This window comes from Anopheles marshallii, chromosome X, assembly GCF_943734725.1.
Source record: "Anopheles marshallii chromosome X, idAnoMarsDA_429_01, whole genome shotgun sequence".
Classification (NCBI taxonomy): domain Eukaryota; kingdom Metazoa; phylum Arthropoda; class Insecta; order Diptera; family Culicidae; genus Anopheles; species Anopheles marshallii.
In genome coordinates, this window is record NC_071325.1 from 9,062,011 (window position 1) to 9,083,613 (window position 21,603).

At 47.1% G+C, this 21,603-nt stretch overlaps 1 protein-coding gene across 1 annotated transcript in view; it reads left to right on the forward strand.

Moving 5' to 3' along the window:
• LOC128718989 (atrophin-1) overlaps window positions 1-19,578 on the forward strand; it is a 37,842-nt gene extending 18,264 nt beyond the window's left edge. The window contains exons 2-6 of the mRNA XM_053812613.1: window positions 7,336-7,512; window positions 7,598-7,741; window positions 10,011-10,368; window positions 13,382-13,588; window positions 18,872-19,578. Of these exons, the coding sequence (XP_053668588.1) occupies window positions 7,336-7,512; window positions 7,598-7,741; window positions 10,011-10,368; window positions 13,382-13,588; window positions 18,872-19,578 (1,593 nt within the window). The remainder of the gene's footprint in view (window positions 1-7,335; window positions 7,513-7,597; window positions 7,742-10,010; window positions 10,369-13,381; window positions 13,589-18,871) is intronic.
• Window positions 19,579-21,603: the final 2,025 nt, after the last annotated feature.

The following is a 21,603-nucleotide window of genomic DNA, read 5'->3' on the forward strand; positions in this document are numbered from 1 at the left end:
AAATATCCGGTGCAGGATATGCAACAGGATAACAAACCAATTTCCCGACACCTTCACGCGGACCGAAACCGTGGAAGAAAGCGAACAGCGGCCCGTTTCGGGTGAAATTGTTTTCCGATGAAATGAAAGCACAAAATGCGTTCGCCTGAACGGGTGAGTTAAAAATCTGTTTCCGTTCATCGGTAGGAAATCGCTGTGGTCGTTGACGGTGTTACCTTGTATTCCTTCTTATTTTTCCAGCGAGTCGCTACAAAGGTTTCCCTTCAGGGGCAACATCAGCAGCATGCGACACAAACCGTACATGCCAGCAGAGCTAAAAACAAGCCGGCCAACAGCAGACGAAATGAACATGAAACACGCAAATAAATACAAGCTACGGTGAACCTTTACCCTTAGGCGAAAGGGCACGAGAAACCAAAAAAAAGACACAAAACAAAAAATAGCACAACATAAATTAAGATAACGTGGGGAGGAAAATTTATGTTCCGGTGCACGTTTCCGGGTAAAGCGAATCCATTTCCCGCCAGCCTGATTGAGACACCGATCCTTTCGTGCCGATAAGCGTTGCCCATACGGTAGCTTAAAGTTGTGTTTTTTTTTTGTTATTTGGGTGCGAACTATTTGACACCAGGCGGGTGTGGTGGTGGGGTGGACAGGATGGGAAAGGCTTTCCATCAACAGTGCTTTTTTTTTTTTGGGCAAACGCACTTCCAGAGCACCGGAATGTAGGCTTACTTCCACCAAAAATAACACCAGAGCACCCCGACAACACCCACCGAAACCAGTCGACACCGTAGAGAAGAAGCTGTTTGGGGATGGTTTAAAATGCGTTGTTGTTGACGCAAAACCCCGCACAGATTCGGCACACATTTGCCGTCGGAGCACGTTGAAGTTTAACAGTTTGGAAGTCGTAAAAAAACCGAGAAGATGCAAACAAAGATTCATTCGACGGGTATATATGCATCAGCTGCAGAGCCCTACATTGGCCACGACTTGAGAGTTCTCCTTTCTCGGAGGTGGAAGTTTTTAAGGCTAATCTGTGCCAGTGTTGGTTGAACACGCACGGACAGGATTTAGTCGCTTTAATGCACCGCCAAGTGCCGTGCAAATTGTCCCGGTCGCACATTAATCTTCACCTCGTACGCGCCATTTTCTCGGCGTAATATTTGCTGCCAGCTGCACAGGGCGCACGGTAAACCAGGAAGGCAGAAGTTTTCGCTGCATCTTGGCGAAACACCATTCTGTCACCATTACGCGTGATGTCTAGTTGGACGGGTTTACAATTTTGCATTCACTGGCAGAACACGCTTGGTTGTAAGTGTAGTGACTGCCCTCGACACCAGATACTTGGAATTTATATTCCACCCCCCACCCTACTCGACACGCACACACATTTGTGCGCTAGTGTACTCGCCGTGTTCGCAGTGTTTGGGGGCAGTTTTATTGCCGGGCGGTGCAGGCGTTAGATTAGAAAAGTTTCTAACCTCAAACTGGTGGGCAAATGGATGGAATGGGGCAAGACGGCTGCAGGGCGTTAAATCTCCTCAAGCTGCCGTTGTCGTAAGAATAAATAAAACTTCAATTAACTCACGCTACACAACCACAAAGCATCCACTGCCCGGGCTCGGGGCCCGTGGGCAGAAGAAAATTCAAATTCACACTGACCCGATTTCGGACGGCAAAACTTTCTCCGTCCGTTACCGGTGTCGCTTTCGAGCAAATCAATGAACAGCAGTGGAGCGGATTCGTCTATTCCGGTTCGTATGACAACATGATAAGTACGGTGCTCAAGGAGTCGTCCTTATACAGGGTTTACGAGTTTGCGAGGAGTTTTTTCCCTGAATTGATTCAAACAGAACTAGCAAGGTACAACATACACTCTGAATCGTTCGCACCAGTTGGAACCAGCTCAAATAGTAGCTGACTCTTTTCCCGCCAAACTAACTGACACTTTTGTAGCGCTTCGTCATGGCAAGCGTTTCAACAGCGGGCAAAATCATCGTGAAACGCTTACCGTGCTGAAGCGTTGCAAAAGTGACAGTCCGCATCTTTTTGAGCTGTTTGAATCGATTTTGCAAAAAGGTCGCCAAAAAACATCGTAAACCCTGTAATGCTTCAATTTTTATTTAAATTCACTCAACCCGCACTGGAATGCTGGGAAGGACGATAGTGTCCGTTGCATACGTCCCTGAAGATGATTAGGGTGCGCGATGGAATATTCTCGGGAGCATCAGTTTGGTTGGTCCCTGCCGAAACACCACACCCGCCGTGCGCCAGAAGGATCCTTCTGTGTACCTTGGCCACTACCCAGAGTTACTGCCCACCAAGCGCGACGCCTAACTTTCCAGACGTTCTCGGGTATCTCCTGCTGCGACGTAGCTTCCTGCAATTCATTTCGGGAAAGGGCAATTTTCGCACCGGTGTCAAGTTTCCGTCCGGGAAGCCTTTAGACCAAGTTTATCGCCGCGGTGCAACTGCATTTTATCACCATTTGCCACCGCCACCATCGCGGGTTGGTTGAAGGCGCCCGGTGCCGGGCGATGAACGATGAAAGCGTTTGAATAAATAATCACTCGATCTCGCGTATCGCATTCGGTTGCGTACCGGGCACGGTGCGGCTTACTCAACCGGCGGATAAAATATTGCCGTGCTGGGAACGGTGAATATGAGCCGGGCATCGCCCAATATCCTCACGCCACACCGGTGGGGCGATGTACACCGCACACCCCGCATTAACAAGCCCCCCCCGGTCGTGCCGCGTACATTTTGCATGCTAAATTAATTGACGTATGGCATCGGGAGGAGGACAGCGAGATAATGCGCGATTCGGAGTTATTTGGTTAATTGCACCATTCGGTGAATACACAATAATCGACTGGCTCATTAATGAAGCATCGGAGCCGGACATCATATTAAAGCCTTTGATCTGTTTGCAAATGGTTTCGCCTGGCAGTGGAGAACGTTCTCGGTACTGGGTCATCTTTCAGGCGTGAGATATTGAGGTTATACGAACCCTCGGGAGATAGTCGAACATGTGGCACCCAATAAAGGCTAATACTTAATTATTCGGCAAAGTAATTAATGCCGCTTTTGAGCGTTTGCATCTTTCTGGTCCGCAAACCAACCCTTAACATCCACGCTTGAGAGCGTGATTTACAATCTTTCGAGTGTAAGAGAATTTGCCGTAAAATTTCCGCACGGAAAGGGTGAAAATTCCAGTTATGCCTGGAGCTATTTTTGGACATTGCTTTGATAAACGGTGACGAGAATAATCGTCCATCCCGAGAAGTGGTATCTGCTGTGCACACGCAACAGCTTTTCCGCATCGCCTTCTTGCCCTTCAACTTCTGCTCCGGGTTCGACTGAAAGTCAACCAAATCTCGATGACAGATATCTCCACTTTCCTTTGCTTTCCAGCAGATAAAGATGAGGGTCAGGTTAGACGAAATAGACGAGCATATGGCGAGAGGCGGAGGTGAACATAAAACCGAAAAACGGAATAGAATGATGCCTGTCGTTAGCTCGGCAAATTCTCGTCCAATTTCTGCCAGCCCGCACCACAGTCGATCGGGATTTTAACGAACTGCTCAACATTTGTGGACCGTGCTTAATGCAGGCTATCATTTGCTGCTGCTCTTGTTCTTCCCAAACAACACCAACGGAAGCCACCCAAAAGCTCGCACCGACCGACGCTTCATAAACAATCGATTGGGTTTTATGCTCACCGATACTCAAAAAACCTTACCCATAACAAAGCAAACAAAAATGCTTCCCCAAGTTCGTGTCGGCGCGTTCACTTTTATCGGCCTTTAACCGGCGTTGGCTGTGACGGCTTTTTTTTTTGGGGGGTAGTAAAGCAATATCCCCCAACAAGGGAAACACGGGGACCCACCGTTGCCTAGGAGTTGATTTCACTTTTCACACCCAGCGACACTTTCGCTCCGGATGGGTGCTCGTCGGCATAAAATGCGTAATGTCATTATCAGCGCGACTCGCCTCTGTTTCGAGCTGTCCGAATTGGACGAGAATTTCTTGCACGGCACTGGTGCAACGCATCCTTAAAGCGCCTTTCGCCTGGAAACGAATGGCAGCACAGCGAAGAACCAGCCAGCACAGACAATAAATGTCCCCGTAATTGCCTATCTATCGGATTGTTCCGGTTCCGAAGCAGTTGGGTGAAAAATATTTATTGGTTAATATTAGCTGTTGGGCCAATAAAACAGCAATATTGGTTTCGGATTCTTTGTTTTTCTGTTCGATGGAGGGAGTGTTCTGGTTCACGGCGTGGAGCGCAACGATTGCACCATCAGCGTTCGTTGGGTTGCAGCTGCAAACCGATGTTATTTGGTTGTGGTGTTGTAGCATCGTTTGCGCTCTGGGAGATGGTCACCATCGCTTCCCAATCCGGACGGATATGCCGGTGCGATGAGCACCCCTCATTCCAGAGCTGTTGGCTAGTTTGAATGTTTGCTGCCTCGAAATTCGAATCTATTTTCCCAGTGTTCGGTGCTGGATGCACCGGTGCATTGTGCACGTCGATATATGGCAATAAAAAATCAATCTGCTCGTGGCACCTGTGGGCATGGGTACCTGGACCAATACACACCTTAGTGGGGGATTTTTTTTTTTGGAAAGGAAACGTGAGGATGAATCCAGATATTGCACCAGTCCATGCAAATGGTGCACCAGAAATCCTCCTTTCAACGTTGGGAAAATCTACAGCCCAACCGTTCGTCGCCAATGTTCCCCTAAATCGGCTGACCGGTGGACATACACAGAGTACGTCACGTTCCGCAAAATGCACGATACATCCATTTGGAAGGATACAATATCTTGGAATTGTAAATCGGCATCCAACACTTCAACACTTTTTAGCAGTAAAAAAAGAAGAAAGACACAAATCCATTCCCCAGAACTGTTCCTGGGTCAGATCATACTGTAAGATAGAAAGCTTAAGTTTTTAGCCTGTATCAGTCAAATAATCCAGCTACCGAGCTGCATCATTTGGTACAGACCCGTAAAGGACATAGCATTTTGACATAAAGAATGACACGAGCGATCATTTTCGCGGTATTACAATTTGAGAAAAAATTATTAAAGTTCATAAATTTAAGTTTTAATTCAATCCATTTGAAACAATATATTAGTTTTATTATTAAAATAATCCTTTTTCTGTTGTTTTTGTTACAAAATTTTTATTATATTTTTTGCACACAGGAAACATGGCCTAACCTGACTCAGACCAGCTAGCAAAATTCTTTGTTTTGACATTTATCGAGCTTGGGTTAGTTGCTTTAATTAGGAAACCAATCTAATCCTTCTTTGCTAGGCTTAAACGGATAAGCCTGGAAACGTCAAAATGCATACAAAAAAAACTAGCTTAGAGTATGATTCCGGCCCCTGTCAGTTGGTGCTTGATTCTTCGACCTTGCGCCCTCTAGCGGAACCGGCGCTAACTTCGCAACAAAGCAAAGCGATAACCAGCCCAGCTACGGTTTTTTACTCTTAACGGTGGCAAGAAAATGGCGTTTTTTTTTTAATGGCAGCAAGAACTCACATGAAAGATCGCAATGCATTACCAACAGCGAGACAAAGCAAACGCAGAGACACAAATGCATATAAATTATGGCTAACCGTACGACGTGTACGTGCATTGTTTGGCTTGGGAACGGTTATTTTCCGCATTTGCAGTCAACCCATTGAGCACGCCCCGAAGTCATCGATGTTGTTGGGCGATGGTTGGGGAGGAGGTTTCGTATCGCTAAATCGAACCGATGGCTCCTTTTTGATGCCGAAGGAGAAGCATCGAAACCTTCACCGGAAGCATCCCAGGGATCCCGCACTGGATGGTGGCAAAGTTGTTCCCTCGCTCTGCACAATTAATTTACGCTCGATGCGGTTTTTCTGGAGTAGCGAAAATTTCGGCCACGGCAATTTGTGCCCGCTGCCGATAATGAGTGCCAATAATTGGTTACATTACCCACAAAACAGCGTGCAGATATTGGCCACAGTCTGTGTGTTGGTGGTCGGAATGCGGAAGAGTACCCTGACCGCCGGACATTCAATTAACGAGTCTAAATTGCGCCCCGGTGCATATTGTGGCCCGTGCACTCGGTGCTTCGCAAAAACCGAACAGCTCAAGGAATTTAATTACAGCAGCCCTGCCTGCAACAGTGGGCCAAAAACTATGCCTGTGTGGCATCCGCGGGAGGGCGCATCCGAACGGTGTTCGAGGGGGCACGCATGTTTGGTTGCAATCTTACACCCGCCGCAGCTCGTTGACGGCGATACCCGGACGCGGCATTGAGATCTGACTAACTAGCAACACCCAGGCCACACCCGGATGGGCTTAGCTTTCCCGCGCAACGGCAATCGAAATAATTAAATTTCAATTAAACTTTGACAACTTTGAACCGTGTGGGCCTTTTGTGTGGGCTGTCCCGAAGCCTACCAACACGCCCAACCCCTCGCTGGCGAGTCCGCGTAACACGTGTGCGAAATGTGCGAAGCGATTTGTAATGTGGCGTGATTGTTGTCGATTCCTTGCTGTGGAAGCCAGCGAGCAGCAAGAGCCCATTGTGCACCACGGACCGGTGTGCGTCGCGTGCAAACAACCACTCACTGGAGGCCTCTTTAGCATCTGTGGTGTCGATTGATGGCGCAAGCTTCGATGCTCTTTAATCCTTCCATCCGGACCGGGGCGAATCTAATTAGAAGGCAAAATGGAAATAACAAAACCGAGAAGTAACAATTAGTTCCCCCATTTTCTTCTCGACGGTGAGTGAGTTACCATGGTAAGGGAGGTGCAGTGTTGAAGGAGGGAGGGGGGGGGGGGGGGGAGGTATCGTGTGAAGTAGTCGCATTTCATGATGGAAAAGGTGTCAACGAAGTGTCACCGTGTCACCAGCGTTTTGTGATCGTGAGAGAGAGACAAAAAAATAAAGGGAAATATAAAATGGAAGGAGAGCAAGCAAGAGCCCCCAAATAGCCGCAGCAAGCTAACCTCGCTTTTGTCTTAAAGCCACCGTTCCGGCAAAGGGAAGATTTATCCGATTTTATTTGTGTACTTACTCTCAATCTTTGTTTTTGTGTGTCATTCTCCTCGTCACCCCTGCGGCACTCATTATCGTCAATTAGCTTGAGTATCAATTAAAACACACAACACAGTGCCAGCCCGTGACGGCAATGAGGTAGCAAAGTTCCCACTCGGTGTGTGTACTGGAGCGTACTAGTTTGCTCCTCCAGAGCGTTCACTTTGCGCGTGGGTGTTTGTTTTTCTTTTTCTTCCACTGACAACATTGTGCTCATTCGTTGTGTAATTTTCGTTCGTTACAGATCCTGCTGCTGATCGCGGTGTTGCTGCCGTTGGCAGCCTACGGCAAACCGGCCACATCGAGCCTGGACCCGACCGACCTGGCCGAGGTGGACCTGGCGGAGGACGTGTCGCGCATCAAACGGTCCGGGTTTGGGTCCGGTAGCGGTTCGTTCGATTTGCTGTCCGGTCTGAAGAAGGTAAGCGTGGGTGGTCGCGATGGTTCAAAAAGCATAAAATCGCCGACAGTCCTAACCTTCGGTGGCTATATTTTTCATTTTGCAGACGCTCCTGTCGGGGATCGGATCCGCTTCGGCTTCGCTGGTGGCGGGCAGCAGTAGCTCATCGCTGAGTTCGGGTTCGGGACACGGAAGTAGCGGCGGTAGCTCCAGCTACGGTTCATCTGGACATTCGTACGACAAGCCGCACGTAAGTATGCGGGAGAATGGCAGAATGGCTTTCACTTTACGTCGGTTGCGTTGGTGACGTCTAGACGATAAAGTACCAGGAACTCTAAACGCTTTATCGCTGCCAAGTTCAGCGACATATAATTCTCGCCATATTTTAAAGATTCCAACAAGAAAAAAAATCTTCTAGTGTTGGCTTTGGAATAGAAAAATTCGTCATCGGTTCGGTGAGAACACGACTTGTCACCACGTACTACCGGCGGTAAACAAATGTGTTGACGACTGTTTTCCAACCCAGCAAGGTCGCATGTGTTTCAATTAATATCCTGCAAAACAACCTACTTCACCCCCATCCAAAAGGCTTCAATGCACCGGGAATGAGTTTGTTGTTGTGTCAGTTTATTTTTTCGTTTCGTGTTGAACGCCTCTGAACGGTGGCGTGTCCCGGACCGGGAACTGGCTCATCAAGCATACGGTCGGTTGGCGCAGTGCAAACACAACGAAGGCGCCCGCCTAAATAAGTTATGATTACCACCGAAACCTGGTGAAAGGTGACACGCGCCTACCTGCCGAAGTGCGCGCGGGCGCGTTAAAAAATTGACAAGATAATAGCGCCGGGTCGGAAGTAAATGCGATGTCGCGTGTCAACTATAAATGTAAACCGTCGATGTATCGTTAGCGGGGTATGTTACCCTCTCCACCCTCCCGAATTTACCGACACGCGAGTACAAACGAAAAAGAAAAAGCATCATCAAAAGGGATAAAGACACACGTTGAAAATGAATTTTAAAGACGAGTTAAAGTAACGAATACAACATAATATTAAATCTTTTTTAAACGCCACAATTAGGAAAGAAAAAATTGCTTCGCTTTATAAAGAATTTATGAAATTTATTTTTTTTAAATAATAATAATAATTTTAATAATAATAATAAATAATAATAATAACTTTAAAACTAGCCATAATTCAATCCAAAATGTATAAAGTACTGGGCGTCTCCATGGAAATTAATATTCTCTCGAAACTATTTTTCTTCGCTTAAAAAAAAATGCATGTAATAAATTGCTAGTCTTCTTGACTTTCTAATAGTTAATTACTTAAATGTCATGAAGTATAAATTGTTAAAATTATTAAAACTTAATCCAGCTCTTATATTTTACTATCTTTGTCAACGTACTCTCGAATTATAAATGGTGAAAAGAATTGGTAGTTTTAGTGCAAATCCTTTACTAGTCTTCTTGATAGATGTTCAATCGGTATCGTTTGATTTTTTTCACTCATCTTTATTGCACACAGCTAGTTAGAGTCTGTGCTGGTGAAGATCTTCTGGTTGAACTTTATCAATCAAAAATGCTTTAAGAGACCCTTTACAGCTTCACTGGCTATTAGCTAGACGAGGAGAATAAACCAACGTAATCTGGTTAGTTCAAGCATTAGCTTGAGTCAACGGCCCAAAAGCTTTTTACTCCTTTTGCTTTGCATACTCTACCGTTCCTTGATAACTCCATGACTCCATACCGCTCGGCCGTGCTAGCTTCGCTTGGAAGGCAAATCCTTTTCAACCATCAATTCGTGTCCAGCATTTCAGTTATATCATAATAATCATCCTTCATTTCTCGCATTTTTAACCGTGTTTGCATTTCTTTCGTGGACTGCGCGCATTCACGTCCTACTCTCGACGCGGTCTAATTGGATGAAGTAACCCATTTCCTGGCTACTCATCGATTCAATTCTGTTCAGACATTCACTTCAAACTTCTGATAGTGGTTCCATTTCTAAGGCTTACTGTCACTATTTTTCCAACAACTGTCATCTTCTACCAACTCTCTGCTTCAGTAGGGTTTGCATTATTAGACACCAAGAATTTCCATAACTTAGCAACATTTTCTGTTAACAATTAAATGTAACTTCAATCCCTTCTGCATGAATCAAACAAACAACCCTGGTCCTTCAATCTTTATTGATGGATGAAAACTCTCTCTCTCTCCACAATAACGCTTAGAATATTGTAAATCCCTCCATTACTTCCATTTGATTTATGTTACATCCCCCGATCTGCTCAGCAAGCATTCGATGTGTCGTGAAATGAGCTATGAATTTATTTTATGTTTTTGTTTACAAAAGCATTTCATTCGCTTCAAGAACCGCGCACAAATTCGGATCGGCGACTTATCATGGCAACCCAGCCACCCGAAAAACACATAAAGCTTACATTCCTGTGCAAATGCGACCCGAGACATCAGGCACGATTCCGATGCTAATTGGCTGACTGTATCTTCTCGCCCAACAGGAGGACACACACTTCGACGGTTGGTCGCTGAAAAAGTCGATCCTGAACACACTGTTCCAGGCGGTCAAAGCCATCACCGGCGGCGTGACGGCGATCAAGGGCCAGCTGATCAAGGGCTCCGGCTATCTGGTGAGCGGCGCGGGTAAGCTGATCGCCTCCGGCGGCGACGCCGTCACCGGTGTCGGCAAAAAGATCGCCCTCTCCGCCCATCTCATCCCACCGAAGCACGCGTCCCACCCGTTCGCCAAGCTGAGCGGCATCCTGTCGTCCTCGTCGTCTGGCCTTTCCGGTCTGTCCGGCTCGTCGTCCTCGTCGTCCTCGTCATCCGGTCACCACCACGGTGACTCGTCCGGTGAAAGTAAGTGAAACCCAGCCGACCGGTCGACCATTATACATTTTCAGCCCATCGCGCACGACAAACTGCTCAACGGGACGCGATATTTCTGCGGCGTTTGAATCATTCCGGGGTAAAACCCAAACCGCTGCACCGCAACCGTGCGCTCCCGGGTCCCAAGCCATGCCGCAGCAAACCGTAATGAAAGTATTGTCTTGCGTACGACTTACCATGTCCTTTAATTGGACGTAAAATCGAATGTGAAAATGCTGAAACGTGCGGCACGGTTTTCCCGCCGTGGGAAGTAATATTTTATGCCCAGGCCGCCACATACCGGTCCCCCCTTTGGCGTGAGGGGGGTGGGTAACAAACAAATGGTGAATTCTTCGTGCCATTTCTCATCCAACCGGAAGCTCCTATCGTCTTCCGGCTGGATGGATCTGGGCGACAAGCGATGCAAATTATTACAAACTTCCTCCCCCGGTTGGATTGTTCTGGCTGTTAGTTTGAATGCCGTACAAGCCACCCTGCCCTGCACATCGGTTTATTGTGGGACGTGTCGGAGGGCGCATCTCCGTCCACGGGGGTTGATACAGTTGGACGCGGAGTTAAGCCTCGCTTCTTGTCGGGAAAATTTGATCCACTACTTCCTGACTGAATTGCCCTCCATGTGATCTCGGTTGACACTCCGCGGAACACGGTGGAACAAACTCCTAACCCATCTTTCACGCTGCTGGTTCAGCTTGTTCTGGCGACATTAAGCCGAATGGAAATGAAAATTAGGGGGGGGGGGGGGGGGTGGGGGGGGATGTAGAAAAAAAGACCCCTCGAGGAACAATATCTCCGTGGTACTCCGCGGTGAAGCAAAGCGATAATTAATTAGCTAATTAATTGGAAGCTAATGGTTGGTGGCTGAACGCACAGCGGGAACTGCCCGAACAATATTCGACACCCATCTTGACAATTTAGCGCCTGCCGGAAACGTGATGGGAACAAATTCCCGGAACGCAACAAATCCAATCACACGCACGCACGATACGAATTCGTAAACCCATCATCTATGACTGATTGTTTATAGTTTTAAGGATGGTTCGCAACAAGACAAAGCTATTCCGTAGACTAGCGCCAGCACTCAAGCATCGAAATAAATTCGCAATTTTCATCTCGACCCACCCACCCACGACGTCCGTTGTCGATGGAGGACCAAAGGCACCACAAAATAAATCCCTGTCAAAAACGGTACCACCCCCACCAGGAAGAAGATGGTGTGCGTCGGCGAAAGGAGACTAATCTAAAGTGGAGTAAGCAAGGAAGTTACATACTGTCTCTTTCATGCTCCCAACCCATCACACCAGCAACGTCAACTATTTCCGATTTCCATTCACGACTTCTCGTCGTGTTCGGTTCGGTTGCCTTTTACTCCGACCGTTTCCCGACCGTCCCAGCGTTGCCCGCGTTGCGTGATGATGGCGATATTTGCCGAGTTTCCGTTTATCTGCACACCCCATGCGTCCAGCATTCGGAAACAAGCGCCGGAAGTGGTCAAAAGGAAAGAAGCAAATAGCAATGAACAACAAAGCAACAGCTAAAGCGAAGCACGCACACACACAAAAAATGAATGGCCTACCCAGGATGTATCAAACAAGCGCAGCAACTGGCAGCAACGAACCGTGTGCTTTATTTCCCGCTTCCGATATTTCCGTTTGTATTTGTGTTGCACCACATTGCCACCCTTTTTTCCCCGCCGCATTCTTCACCTTCGTTCCTTCAACTTCTTGCAGGATTTCTGAGCAATGTATATATATTTTTTGTTGGTCTTCTCCAAAGACACTTCCTGGCGGAGCCTTTTTTCAGCCACAAACAAACAGCAGCAGCAGCAGCAGAGTAAAAAGCCTTGCTTGCCAGCGGGGCAAAAACCGCAAGAAAGGATAAAGATAAATGTGTCCACCGATTCGACTGTGCGGGTGTCGCCGGGGGGGGGGGGACGAGAAGGTTTCCATTTTACCGCGCCACCATCTTACCCGTACGCGTGGGTCAACTAATCTGTTGCGTTTGCAAAACCACCCCCCCTCTCCCCTCCCCTCGTTTTTTCCATCCCATTTTGTGGGTGAAAATTTTCGATTAAGGTATCGTTCGGACTGTTCGCCGTCCTGCCATTGGGTCGTAAATTTGTTGCCACTAGCACTGGTAGGTTGGCGGTACGGTTGCGGTCCCTTTTTTGGCCTGGAAGTGTTTCTGATTCTGTCTGCATGTATATCTGGCGTGTTGATGGGTCGTAGCAGATAAAAAGGAAATCGATTGATTTTCAACAGGAACGGGACGGTTGAAAAAAGGGCCACTAGTTTTAGAAATGTTAGTTTTTTTTATTCGTTTTGCTTTGTTATTTTCGAGTATGAGGTTAGCTTGTTGGATTAAGCATCAAATGCACCTCAATAACTTCAAGTCGGTGGTTAGATGGTATCGGTTGTGAAATTTTCAACCATTAGAATGGTGCACCAGACAACAAAGGCAAATTTGTCGTTTGCCAAGACCTTATAAAGCATTCTTTCGTTGGGCAGATTGCATACATTTAGGAGGTTTTCCTTTTTATTTATCTATTTCAAAGATACAGGGGATACTGGTCGGGTGTGATTTCAGTGCCTCTTTTGGGAAAGTATTTCAACAAAACGATAGCTTTTTTTCCGTAACAATTTTGATAATCAACATAAAATAAACATCAACAGTATTTAGTGTTTCACTATTTCAATTAAATCCTCAGATATGGATTTAATAACCTTGAACCAAATTTTCTACACACCTTCACGTTGTAACTGTCAAATCAAATTAAGATCTGCAAGGATTTTCGTGGTCCTCCATCACAATGATCATAGGGGAGTATTTTTACAATTTAAATAAAGCAATACGCCTTACAGTATGCAATTCGCATATGAAAACTATCCCTATATGGCTTGTCCTTCACAAAGTGCTCAGCAACCCGATTTTCCCAAACCCATTCGTACACTTAACCGTTGTATCTCATCCTTATCGCTCGTTTTAGGCTTCACCAGCTACGAGGGACCAACCAGCTACGGACACGACTCCTCCCACAGCGCTCTGAGCGGTCCGTCCGGTCCGTCCTACATACCACCGTCGAAGAGCTCCCACAAGGCGCCCTCGCACAACTCGTACGGTGCGGACCTGGATGACCACCATCACCACGGTGGCAGCTATGTGTCCGCCGGCAAGTACGGTCACTCGTCCGACGGTAAGTACTACCTTTTGCGGATTTGAAGCAGCTGCAGATGGGGCAGAGGAGCCACAGCAAACAGCCAAACCATCTCAAACCGCATACCTTATCAGCAAGACAACCGTGCTAAGGCTTTTGTGTTGTCGTTTTGGTGTTGTTTTTTTTATTTTTGGTTTGGCTTTCTTCGGTCTACTCACAATAACAACCGCGCATCACGAAACGTACCACTACATTGCTCACCGCTGAAGGGGGTTTTCCTTTCTACCCCCTTACATGTGTCCGCTGTGGCATTAAGCATAAGATAGACGACGTCATACGACGACACGAATGAAAATGATACGACACAAAGAAGAAAAAAAACACACACATACACACCGTTTAGGGAAGATTATTGGTTTGGTAATCGATATGTTTTGCGTGACGGGGTTTTGTGTTTGGGGGTTACGTTTTTGCATACGACTACGAACGGCACAAGGGAATGTAATTATTTGCGCATCATTTACCCGCGTTTATGCGTGTGCCAGGCAGGGCGGGGGGCGGTGGGGAAGGGGGGATGTTTTTTTTCGCTTTACTGCTTTGAGCTGCGAAATGGGAGTGGGAGATGAAAAATAGATCGTTAATGAAATAAATTTCCCGCCCGGGCCCGTGTTCGGGGTGGCAAATGAAATGGGTTGACATGCGGATGCGGTAACCGGTACGTGTAACGCAACAATGCAGAAAAATTGTCCACTATTGGCACCGCGCAATAATGTTCCCTTTTGTGTTTGGGTGGGTGTATGTGTTCGGTTTCCGGCTGCTAGCGGTTTTTTTTGTTTTATCGTTCATCTGCTTCGGGCGGTTTTATTTTCCCCCAGGGAGGGATGGGGCCGGAAAGCTGCACGCGTGGGCCTTTACTTGTGGTGTGGTGAATTAAAATGGAAGTGCAATTGAATGAAATGCATTTTTATGGCACATCGGTAACATGGATTTACACTGAAAGCAAAGATAGTCGATTTACGAAACCGATTTTCCATCGATTGAAATGTTTTAAAATGCGTAGGAAGGGAGTTTTCCATTTTTTATCTGCAGATATGGCTTGTCCAGTGCAGCTTCAGATGGTGGACGAGCGCGTAGTGTAACAACCATTTAATAGTGTGGAAGAAATTAACACGCAAAACGTTCCTTTTGCTACCTTTTTACCCAACAAGACGTAAACCATTTCGTGCGTCTACCGGCATTTTAGTTGCTGTGGTGGTAAAATTTGTTGAGAGTAAGGTACAAAAAGCGATAAGTTGGTTGGTGATAAAATATATTCTACTGCACCAATTCACACGCACGATTTTGGGACGTTTCGAAGGATAGGACGGCAAGGCATGGCAATGTTTTAATAGGAAATGTTGGACTGTTTGCCGTACGCGATACCACCGACCGTCCCACGATCTGGTGAGGTGGGTAAACGATTTAATAAAAGCCAATATAACGCTGCATGCAAGAAAGGTGGAACCTCATGTGGGTGGTGCTGGCGATTTCAGTGCAACCAATGAATGCAAATGTTGCTGGCACACACAAAAAACACCCCACGCAACGCTCGTTTGCGTACCGTTTTATTGAAAAACCGATAAGAATTACATCTCAATTAGCCGAATTATCATCTGTTACATAGTGGCCCATGCTGGTGGTACGCTAGTGGACATATGCAACCGTGTGTGCTACCACCGGCTGACTTATGAACTTCGCAATGGTGCTGAATGGTTCGAAATGATAAATTAATTTATTTGTGTTAAATAAATTATATTCACCGGAAGCGATTGGTATGCGCTAGTGAGTAACATTTTGCCTACAGTTGTGCATCAACGCCACTGCACTGCGTTGAGATTATTTATTTATAGCAATTAATTGCCATTAAGAAGACCTTTTTCAGCTTCTGTACTCTAGCTGAATATTGCTATCGATTATTATGCTATGTTAATTTTACTTAATTATTAAAAAAACTTTTTGAATGTCTATACTTTATAGTTGTTTACTTAAAGTTGAACAATTTAGCAGAATAATGTGCATTGTTGCACCGTATTTATCAAAACTAGATGATTGTTTTATTTTGATACACTTAGTTATAACCAAGATCGTTTAGCGCTAGATTGTTCGGTGTTATTTTAATGACATGACCGTACTGACTTATTTACTTATCGGGCACTACTACAACCTGCCGGTCTTAGCTTGCTTCAGGAGTCCTCTTAACCGCTCACCGGGTCGAGTGCCGTCGTCAGCCAATCGCATCAACGCCATCACTCCATCTAAATTTGGGCCTACCACGCCTCCGTTTGTCTGTCCATGTGGACGACCTAAAAGGACTTTACGGGTTGGGTTGTCCGGTGTCATTCTCATGACGTAACCAGCCCATCGGAGCCAGTCTAATTCGCTGTACGACAGTGAGTTCGCCGTACAGCTCATAGAGCTCGTCATTGTAACGACTAATCCATTGGCCTTAATGACATGATCACCCTTGCCTAACCAAGAGAGTACAACGTCTCATAACGTCTCTCGAGTTCTCTGCCATCTGTTATTGATTTTAAGCAAGACGTCGTCATGCGTTGCCTGTTGTATTTAGATACAATTAGAAGGTGATCTGTCACAATCATTACAATTGGGCCACTACGATAGAAAGATTTCGTCAAACTGTCAACTTCAAGGCGAAGAAGTATCATACCGTAAGGCACTTGATGTCTGACGTTTATAACCAATCTACAATCTACAAGATCTTTTCTTCGATTGGAACATTGAAACAGCTGCCGTGACCCTCTGGAGCTCTGGAGAATGCATAGACGAAGATAATGGTCAAAATTGCCTCTTCAGATATAGCTCCAGAAGTGGTAGAAGTAGCTAAATAGCAATCAGATGTTGAATTAGTTCTAAAAAACTCAATTTATCACTGGTACGTACAATAGACCTTTAATGTGGTGAGCCTCAAATGGAGTATTTACTCCAATAAATTCCAGAACTCCTACGATTCTCTTTATTGGAATTTTGGGTACAATTCCAATGCAGGAGTGCATGTGCCGATACGTCGAACATTCCACCAGTACGGAGAACTCTGCATCCATCTGTAGCACCTGTGGATGGTCTGCAGGACCTCCCCAACCACCGTCGCCCACCGTAACCCCATAATCGGCTGTTGACCAAAGCCAAACCCGCTCAGCCGATAAATCGAGTCAACAGTTATGAAACTAGCGCTCGTTAAACACTATTAAACATTTTGTGGTGTACCGCCCGGTTGCCGGTAACCGTCCGGTCCCGTCCGTTGGTGGATTTTATCTATATTGATGCAACCCCGCAGGCACTAACAAACCGGGTTGGTCGCGAGTGAGGATGCCAAACAGCGGACTAGGGGGTCAGCGTAGAGTTTGTAATTGAATCTGCGACAATATCTGTACAGGGTACCGAATTTTGATGCGATTTATCATATCGATGTCGTAACTAATGAGCGTCCCAATGCACGCAAAACCGTAACTCGATAATGCAAACATCGCTTGCATAATGTTGGGGTGGGGAGGCTGGGTGTTTTGTTGTTTTTTTGTTGCTCCATGCCAACTTCTGCTTTTTCGGCCCAACGAGTCCACCGGTTGGGGCGAGTGGTGCAGCGGCACACGGGTGACGGGTTCAATTATATATCGTTCGCGGTACACCGCCGAGGTCGTGACGAGGTACCGGCTCTTGCCCTCACCGGAAACCGGTGCAATGGCACCGAATAGCGTGTCTGGTGTTGCATTTCTGGTGGGTAAACACGCCAAGAGGTGTTTCGGCAATGCGCGACTATCACGAACAAGCGAACACTGGTGACACGCGCTGGAACAGTGAACTCGACCTGCTGAAATATTTATCACACATCTTTAAAGGGAGCCTGACACTCGGGTGGTAACAAGCGGTTTTGATGGAAAAGAACCATCCAACATCGCTCCAAGTGGGAGAATCTTTCTTGGTATGGATCACACTCACGTTTGCGTACCAAAGCTAAGCCCCGATGTGGTCGACGTGTTTCGCCTATACCCATCATCACGGCACGCTCACGGTTCGTGGTGTGTGGTGCTCTTGAAACGATAGTGATTGGGTACACCAACGGTTCACTTTCCTCGCGTCGCTAGACCGGCAACCATTAAGGCAGGGCGGGCAGTGGGAACGGTAGAAGAAAGTCTAGCGCAGTCTGTGTTTGCTTTCGAAAGCCACACCAAACGCCACGGTGCGGAGCATTTGGCTGATGGCACATGACGCACAGTCAACCGACTTCTGCCACGAGCAGGGGAACGGCACGCTGGCGACGCAAACGCATGATGCGAAGGGTATAATTTAAATGATTACATCCTTTCGGCTCCGAAGGTCGGAGGCCTGATGTCGGACTGTACACGCACCGTGTAGCGAATCGCACGCGTGCTGGTACAGTCCACGACCCCTTTTTCGGCCGACAAAAGCGGATAGAGCACTCGGCCCCCGTTACAGCGCCTTCTGCGGAACGAGGGCAGATTAGGTCGTTCGCTGTCGAGAGTGTCCAACTTTGCGCTAACGAGCCGATAAGGCCCGGAAATCGAGCATTAATTACTCGCTTGGTACGGATCATCGATCAATAAACCTTTACCGCTGTGGGAATGCCGGCCGCTGGGTGCCAACTCGCAACGCAAAGGGTAACTTATTTGCAGGGCAGAATTTGGCTTATCGGGTTGACTAGGACGCTTGTTTCAGAACTCCCGAAATGTCGGGCGATGATTCGTACGTCTAGCAGCAGGACCACAAACAACCATATTCTATGCTCCAATATGAAACCCACATTTCCACTCCGAAACCTCAAACTACTGGCTGTGAGCGGTTGATGCATGCTGAACTTCATCACAAGTTTGATGTGCTCTACTCTGCCCTATACCCGGGGAAGATAGGGCAGTGGGGAACATTGTGTCAGCGGAACCACATCCTCGTCTGCCAACCGTTTGTTCCGCCTGGTACTACTCACTACCGTAACGAACAGTTTTGCCGAACTTTGCGTATGAGCCACAAAATTAATTTCACACAAAATTCACACCATTATGGCGTGAACAACATGTGAGGTTTAGAACGAATGGGCGTTCATGCATTTATTGTGCAGGGATGAGCCTTCCCGTCCATCTACCGGGTATGTGCAATAATGTTGGGATGACGGGGCTTTTGATGCCGTGGGGAAACAACTATTGCCTGTGCGCTTCTTCGTAAGCTTGTTTCGGATCTCTCCCAAAGACGACGGTGTTTTTGATAACTCTAACCCAGCGGAAGTCTCCATCACTGTTATCCCTTTTCCTACAGTAACGTCACATCATCATCAGGAGGAACACCATCACGATCACTTCCCGACCGCGTACGGTAAGGGCCAGTCGAACGTGGTCGAAGCGTCGGACGTACTGCGACAGATACTGAACCAGAAGATACCGCACCATGCGGACGGGTTCCCGAAGAAGGTCATTGCCCAATACGAGATCCCGTCCGACTCGAACCCACCGCCGTTCAAACCGATCAAGGGTGGCTATCTGCCACCGGCGATCTACGGCGTGCCGGCCGGTCCAATCGACTCGGTCACGCATTCGCACTCGATCACCACCTCGTTCGGGGCGGGCGGCTACCCGAAGCTGCTCTCGGCGACACACGTCGAGAGCGACCCGGGACTGCCCAGCTCGTACGACATCTACCGCTCGATGTCGCTCAAGCACGGTCCTGGTGGTGACAAGCATCACGACACGCTGCTCAACCCACGCTCGCGCGAGATCGGCCACAGTGCGGGCGGTGTGTCGTACGAGCTGTTGCCACCCAAGTCCACGTCCGGGGAGCTGGTGCACGAGCAGCAGTTGCGCGACCTCACCAAACATCTCGGCAATGGGATCGAGGTGCAGAAGTCGCTTGCGTACGAGATCGCAGACCCATCCGCGACGCACCAGCACCACAAGCGACGCTCCGATGAAACGACGGACACGACAACCGACCAGGACGATGCCAAGCCGCAGAGTACCAACACGTAGACACGCTAGACACGCGCAGGGCACCCGAACCCGACGATTTCCTAGAGAAAGATAGAGAGAGAGAGAGTGAAAGAGAGAGAGAGACGACAGAGACCCAATGTTTGCAATCACGTGCACCCACACACACCCAGAAACACACGCACACATACATACGTGTTGGTGATGAGGAAGCATTCCAGTGCTGCAACACGCCATCTCAAACTTAGTCACGTTCTCTAGCATCTAGAAAAGACTTAGAACATTAGTAGAAACACAAACAACCGCAACTGTACACGTGTGTGTGTGGGTTTGTGCGTGTGTGTGTGTGTGCGCGTGTGTTTGTTTTTTGTGCTTTAAAGCTTGTGCCTTAACCGTGCGCAAGCGAACGTTCGTCGATACTCAGGTAATTCGCATGACACAGGTAACTAAACTAAACGCCGTGACACTACTCGCTCACCCTATACGACGCCTGACAGTTCACCACGTCTGTATCTTACTACTCGCTCTACACACTCCGCTCTCACCTTCAATCCACGCATGTCAAACTGTACCGTTGCAACTGTCACTAACTCAGGCGTTCGACTCTCACTGTCGCTAATACCCGTCTCGTAGTCGCTCTATTCGTAGACAGTTCCCGTGCATCTCGCTTTAGCGCCGTATTGATGTTGAGTTGCTTTAACTATTTCTATCTTTCTCTCTCTTTCACAGACTCCGACTACAGCAAGATCGTCGTCGGCTAAGCACACTACGCAGCATTTGTAACGGTGGAACTTCTCGATCATCCAGCTGTATTCTTCATCTCCACCATTTATAATTTTCCTATCTACGTACTACCTGTAGTTAGCAGTATTGGTTTTTCCGTATCACACTGAATACTCATGCAGTGCATCGCCAGGTGGATGATCGTGATACAGTTTTGTTGCGCGTGTGTAAGTCAGCGTAAGGTACCTTCTACTCGCCGTTCATCAATGTCACCGTACCCCTCATAACGCCTCACTTGCACGCTGGAACGGCACGATTTCAATCATTTCCCATTCCCTGTTCCACCGCGAGTAGCGTGGTTGCCTTTGTCGGTGGCAGCGTACATGTATTTTAAGGACGCGGTATATTTTCCTCCGCACGCGAGTAGACGCGTGCAGCAGAATTGGTGCAGAACGTTTGAAAAACAACAAAATCAACAAAAAAAACCCAGCTAGCCTGTAACTGTGTCCATGTAAGATTTTACTCTTAATACTTCCAATTGGTAAGAGGGTCCAGTAGGGTACCTACCGTCCGGTTTGTGGCGGGGCCCATGTTCTATTGTATTTATTCGCCATCGCATTTTATGTTTGCGACGGTGCTGGCGAGACAATAAAGTATTCAACTAATTTGTAATCTTTGAACGCGAAACGGTAGTGGTGCGTGTGCCTGTGTTGTAAGACGCGTGAAAGAAACGACATTATATTGGTGACTACAGAAAGAAATGGTAAGGGTTCAAGGATATGTAGAATATCCTGAGGAGTGGTAAGCTTTTTTATGGGAAAATACATCGCAGCTTCCTATAATCTACAAGGACTTCCAGTTTACTAACCAACAGCCTCTGTCGCCCTCCCATCGCAGTACTTCCCTATAATTTTCAGGAACTTTCACCTTTGTCGACTTCCGGTGGTCGAATTCTAAATTATATTTAGATTTTCGAATCGGCCCAGTGTTGATGACTGCGTTGAAGCTGTTCAAATTGCATGCGAATTTTGTGTGAAATGAACAAGTTTGGAAATAGCTTGTAAGAACCCCACAAAACTGGAACTTCTGATAAACTTTTCTTCTTTCTCTCCAACAGGTGGTGTTGTATTTTCTCATCCATATTGGCTTGATGCTTTCCTTTCACTCCTGTTCATATTTTAGACCAAATAAGCTTAAACTCCTCTTGTTTAGTTCACAGAGACTATGACTCATAGCTATTCAAAATATTCAAACATCTTAAAGGGATGTATTCTACAGTAAGCTACTTCAAACCTTGTACATGGTAGTAAAAATTCTGATTTCAACCTTATTACCGTAGATGAT